Genomic DNA, 6,000 nt, shown 5'->3' on the forward strand with positions numbered 1-6,000 from the left:
AATTCCAATCTGTATTGGGTCGACATTGGCTTAGGCGGACGCGCTGGCAGGCTGTCGACAGGGGGTCTTGAGAAGACATCCCTTGCCCCCAGGAGGACGGGGTCCTCATCTGTAAGGAGGGCCGGCTGCCAGCCCTTCGGGTTACTTTCTGTTTTGTCTCTGTGGCCGCACTGGAACGTTTGTCTGTGTTACTATGTCCTTGTTAACTGTTTGTGCATTTGTCTGTGTTGCTGTGTCTTTGTTAACTGTCATAACTGTTTACATAAGGAGATGGAGATTTCAAATTTATTGCATAACAGAATGGCCAAACTTTGACGTGGGATGGCCCTAGAAGGAACTTTCCACCTACCTATTATCTTACAGGTTAAGGCCATGATCTTCAGGGACAAACCGGACGGCCACCCTGACCAGGTGCCCAACATCCTGGCCTGGCAGGACATGACCGAAAATTCCCCTCCTTGGCTAAAACCCTTTTTACCCCCCAAAAAGCACAACTCAGCTGAAGGTAAGGAGAGACCCCGGGTCCACCGCTAGACTCTAGGGGCAGGTCTCCAGGCTGACACGTGCAAGCCTACCAATCTGGCCAAGGTCTATGCTATGAGACAGGGTAAGGATGAGAGTCCAGCAGCCTTCTTAGAGAGAGTCATAGAGGCTTTTAGGCAGTACACCCCTATGAACCCAGAAGCCCCGGAAACAAAGGCTGCAATTATCATGGCTTTTGTTAACCAGGCCACTCCGACATTAAAAAGAAATTGCAAAGAGTAGAGAGACTGGGAGAGAAGAGCTTGCAGGACTTAGTGATAGTAGCAGAATGAGTCTATAATAATAGAGAAAGTCTGGAAGAACAACAAACCAAACTAAGTGACCAGCAGACCTGAAACCTGGCCAAGATCCTGCTGGCCACAACCATGAATGACCCACAGGAAAGACAGAGGCACCTCAAGAAGCTGGCTTCAGGGACAGGTAAGGAGGATGGCCCTGGTCCCCATCAGGAGCGCCCTAAGCTGAACAAAAACCAATGTGCTTATTGCAAAGAAGAGGGCCACTGGGTGAAAAGCTTCCCTAACAAAAGATCTAAGGCCCCTGCCAAGATCTTAGAAATGGAGGACCTGGACGATTAGGGCAGTTGGGGTTTGGCACCCCTCCCCGAGTCCAGGGTAACTCTTAAAGTGGAGGGGAAACCTGTTGAATTCCTAGTGAACACTGGGGCACAACACTCAGTTTTATTACAACCCCAAGAGAAATTGGCAAGCAAGACTTTATGCAAGGGACCACGGGCACCAAACAGTACTCATGGACTACCTGAAGAACTGTGGATCTCAGCATGGGCCGGGTATCCCACTCCTTCATGGTCATCCCTGAGTGTCCCTACCCATTGTTAGGTTGGGATTTGCTCACCAAGATGGGGGCACAAATTCGCTTCCACCCCGAAGGGGCAAAAATCCTCAACAAAGAGGGGCACCCAATTCAGGTGCTTGTCCTGAGTTCAGAAGACAAATATTGTCTCTACCAAACGCCCTCAGCCCCAATGACTGACATTGACTGTTGGCTGCAGGAACTTCCCCAAGCGTGGGCAGAACCTGGGGGAATTGGGCTGGCCTGGCACTGACCAGCCAAAACTAAAGCTGGGGGCCGACCGTGTCAGGGTCTGCCAGTACCCCATGCCTCTCGTGTCCCTAACCCAGACTGGGACCCCTGTCTGCATGACTGTCAAGAAATTTTGGCACAGGTGCATGGAATCAGAGCTGATCTCCAGGACCAGCCAATGCCGAATGCGGATGCCACCTGGTACACGGATGGCAGCAGTTTCTTCTGAGAAGGAATCGGATACGCGGGGGCAGCTGTAACCATGGAAACGGAGACCCGATCTGGGGGCACCGACCCTGCCCGACACCCCCAACCATACTGATGCTGATTTACACTGGATCAAATGCTTGCCCATGACCCAGTGCTTGCGTGGCTGGTGGAGGGCCGCGGACTCCAGCATCATCCTGCCAGAGGAACTAGGATGGTGAAGCCTGATCCAAAATGCATCAGAGTACTCATATGGGAACAAGGAAGATGGAAGACCTCATACGACATGCAAAGATCACTATTAAAGACTCTGGAGCAAAGATGGAGCAGATTGTGGTGAGCTGCCACACATGCCAGTTAACTAATGCCACCGCCCATGGTTCTAACCCGGCTCCAAGGGGACTGCCCAGGAACCTATTGGGAAGTGGACTTTATTGAGGTAAAACCTGGAAAATATGGATACAGGTATTTACTAGTGTTTGTAGATACTTCTTCAGGATGGACAGAGGCATTTCCCACCAAACATGAAACAGCACAGACCGTGACCAAGAAACTGCTGGAAGACATCTTACCGAGGTATGGTTTTCCTGTTAAGTTTGGATCAGACAACGGCCCAGGATTCGTCTCTAAGGTAACACGGGGAGTGGCACTAGTACTTGGGGCAGATTGGAAATTACATGTGCATATAGGCCCCAGAGCTCAGGACAGATAGAGAGGATGAACAGAACATTAAAGGAGACCTTAACTAAATTAGCCCTGGAGACTAGTGGAGACTGGGTGACTCTCCTTCCCTTCGCCCTATATAGGGTGAGGAATTCCCCATATAAGATGGGACTGACTTCCTACGAGATCATGTTCGGTCTTCCTCTACCTATTATCCCCAGTTTAAAACCCAAGGTGCCTGCTGAATTTGATGATCACCAATTTCTTGTCTCCCTCCAAATGTTACAACGAACCCATGAGCAGGTGTGGCCTAAACTGAGGGCCCTCTACGAGACTGGGCCACCCCCAGGCCCTCATCGATATCGGCCAGGTGACTGGGTGTACGTGTGGAGATACCAACACCAAACACTTCAGCCTCGCTGGAAGGGACCCTACATCATGACCCTGACCGCTCCCACCGCTCTCAAGGTCGACGGGATTACTCCCTGGGTCCACTACACCCGCATCCAGCCAGCTGACCCACATGCCGTTCTCAAGGACTTTGTTCCAGAATGGAAAAGCCAACCAGACAAGGACAATCCCCTAAAGCTAAGACTGCGCAGTTCTCACTTATTTCCCACCTCCAAGACTCCTAATCTGAGGTTGTCCTTCAAAATAGAAGGGGATTAGATTTAGTCTTCTTACAACAAAGGGTAGGGGGGTAGTTATATGCTGCCTTAAACTAGGATGTTGTTTCTTCACTGAAATGTAAATGGGAGCAAGAACAGCAACAAGGTTGGTTCAAATCCTGGTTTAATCATTCCCCCTGGCTCACTCTGAGAGCAACCTGGACCCATGATTGGGTCCTTCCTTAGGTTCCTCTGAGAGGGGGAAATGTGGAGGCCGAAAAAATTAAGGCCATTCCACTTTAAGTTCAGCATTAGCACAAGTACAGCCATCCCAGGCCCCTGTGAATAAGAGCTGAAATTCACATTACTTCAGTTACAGGAAGAAAACAGCTTACAGCTTAATGCCCTAGAAAGCCCCATATTAGAATGAGAACAGAGCCCAAGCCAAGGGCAAGAAGCCCCTATTAGAATGAGAACAGAGCTCAATGCCCTTGAAAGCCCCATATCAGAATGTAAACAGAACTTGAGAAATTCCTCCACCCCTTCTGGAGGTCCCCTAGAGCAGCCCTTAAAACTAAGCTGAAACCCACCTCTGGGTCCAAGTCCCTGCTCCGCTGTGTCAGGTATACTTGGACCCAAGCTCGAGCTTGTAAATAAACCCTTGTGTGTTTGCATCGGTGTCGGCTCCTTGGTGGTTTCTCGGATTCGCAATCTTGTGCACAACACCTAGAATGTCCAAGATCATGGTGTTGGCAGATTCAGTTCCTGGTTGGCAGATTCTTCCTGGCTTTCAGGTGGCCACCTTCTTGCTATGTCCTCCCATGGTGGAGAAAGAGCGCTTTGCTTTCTTCTTGTAAGGACGTAAATCCCACCATGGGGGCTCCACTCTTATGACCTCGTCTAAATTTAATTACCTCCCGAAGACCATGTCACTGTGTAGCTCACACTGTGGGTTAGGACTCAAGGTATGAATTTGGGGAGTACTCAAGCATTCGACACATCACAGGTGAACTTCCACATTTCCCATTGGGGTTTTAGGTAATCATAGAGTCCACTCCCCCAGCCTCTGCAGGCATCTGGGTTCCTGCACTCTGGAGTCTGGGGGGTGGGGAGGCTTAATCACCTCCCTCTAAGAATCAGCATTCAGCAGCCCTGAGAGAAAACATGACAGGTAAGAATCTCAACCCCTCTCTCACCTTTTCTGAGATATAATTCACATGCCATATGATTAATCCATTTCAAGTGTACAATTCAGGGGCAGAATGTCTTTGCATGTTTTGTGGGAAGGCTATTCTTAAATGAAACAAAACTATGATAAAGGAGAATACGTGGTAATCTTTCACACATAATGGGAGCTGATTAGTGGCAGTGACACCACTAGCTCAAAAACAGGAGCACTTACGCCATGAGCTAACAGCTAGGTTATTTTGGGAGAAATGCTTCCTAGATAATTCTGAATGAGTATTGGCTGTTGTTTTGTACTGGTTGAAATTCAGGTCTTGCCCATTTGCATTCTTCTATTGGTTTGGGTGGTTTCTCGCATTCAGCTCATTTCCAAGTGGGGTTATTTGCAATAGAACAAAGTGGGGGATAATTTTATGGTGGTTCAAGCATTTGGTAGAACAGAGGTGAGAGAGAGGTTATAAAAGAAAGGGAGGATCTTGGGCAAAGGAGGAGTGGAGGCTTGGTTGGGTCAATACTAAGCTGCTAACAGGAAACCAGGTGTGCTTAGTTTGAAGTTTTTGCCACGTAGGATCTAATTCCACTGTCCATCTTGTTGAGGATTCTGTGTGGGGATGGGGCCTTCCCGCACTCTGTGAGCTCTTGCTATTGGTTGCCTCGGTACACAGACAGGCAGCTGCGATGACGGCGTGTAATAAATCAGGTGTGGAGCTCATGGCAGGAGTTGCAAATTATTCAAGACTTTCACATGAGAGTTTGGACTAAGAATATCCAGGTAATGCTGCAATCAATCACAGAGTAGAAAAACTGCCTCAGTCTGCCAAGGGGAATCAGGGAAGCCTGTCTCAGAATCTTGTCCAGTGACCTTGAAGTAGGTTGAACCGCAAAGGGGTCTGTTCATGGACATAATGGGGTGAGAGGATACTACTCAAGCTGCCTCTCCTAACAGGAGTTTTGATTGTATCACCTGGACTCTCTCTCTTTTCCAGCATAAACAATTGTGATAAAATGATCTCAGAAGAGCATTTGAAGGTCGTTTACTGGTTTGTTTGTTTATGTTTTTAGGCTAATCATCTCTTGTTCAATAGTAAGTTCACGTCATTATGCTTAAAATGTTATAGTCAGTTTGAGTTATAAAGGAAAAGCAAAGCAGATTTTCTTTAATTAGGATATATTATTTTTATTTTATTTTATTTTTAAGATTTTATTTATTTATTTGAGACAGAGCAAGCACAAGCAGGGGAAGAGGCAGAGGAAGAGAGAAAAGGAGAAGCAGACTCTCTGTTGAGCAGGGAGCCTGATGCAGGGCCCGATCCCAGGACCCCAGGATCATGACCTGAGCTGAAGGCAGGCCTGAGCCACCCAGGTGCCCCTAATTAGGAGGTTTTAAAAACTCCTCATTCCAGTGTTTTTTCTTCCATCTCTTGTTTAGGACCCCAAACTGCACATTGTACTATACAAATCAGGATAACTGATTTTCTCACCAGTCACTTACCTTCAAGTATCTGATGAGGAGGGTCTCCATGAGGACTCACATGTTTCAGAGAGTTTTTAACTTGATTACATAGGACTCATAATTTTAATTATGAAATTGATGTCAAATATAAAAATTGTTATGTTCGTCAGAAGTCGTCAAATGCCGGTCCTAGTAGAGAGGAGAGATATGGGAACAAGGAATATGCTTCTCATTATCCTTATAATTATATATTTTAATAATCCACATATGAAGAGTATTGTACTGAGCCTGTGAGAT

The 6,000-nt window shown here is 47.4% G+C and overlaps 1 protein-coding gene across 1 annotated transcript in view; it reads right to left on the minus strand.

The window, feature by feature from the left end:
* LOC118350864 (translation initiation factor IF-2-like) overlaps nt 1-5,772 on the minus strand; it is a 160,117-nt gene extending 154,345 nt beyond the window's left edge. Inside the window, exon 1 of the mRNA XM_049107897.1 lies at nt 5,743-5,772. Within this exon, the coding sequence (XP_048963854.1) occupies nt 5,743-5,772 (30 nt within the window). The remainder of the gene's footprint in view (nt 1-5,742) is intronic.
* Nucleotides 5,773-6,000: the final 228 nt, after the last annotated feature.

Source organism: Canis lupus, chromosome 1 (genome assembly GCF_003254725.2).
Source record: "Canis lupus dingo isolate Sandy chromosome 1, ASM325472v2, whole genome shotgun sequence".
Taxonomy (NCBI): domain Eukaryota; kingdom Metazoa; phylum Chordata; class Mammalia; order Carnivora; family Canidae; genus Canis; species Canis lupus.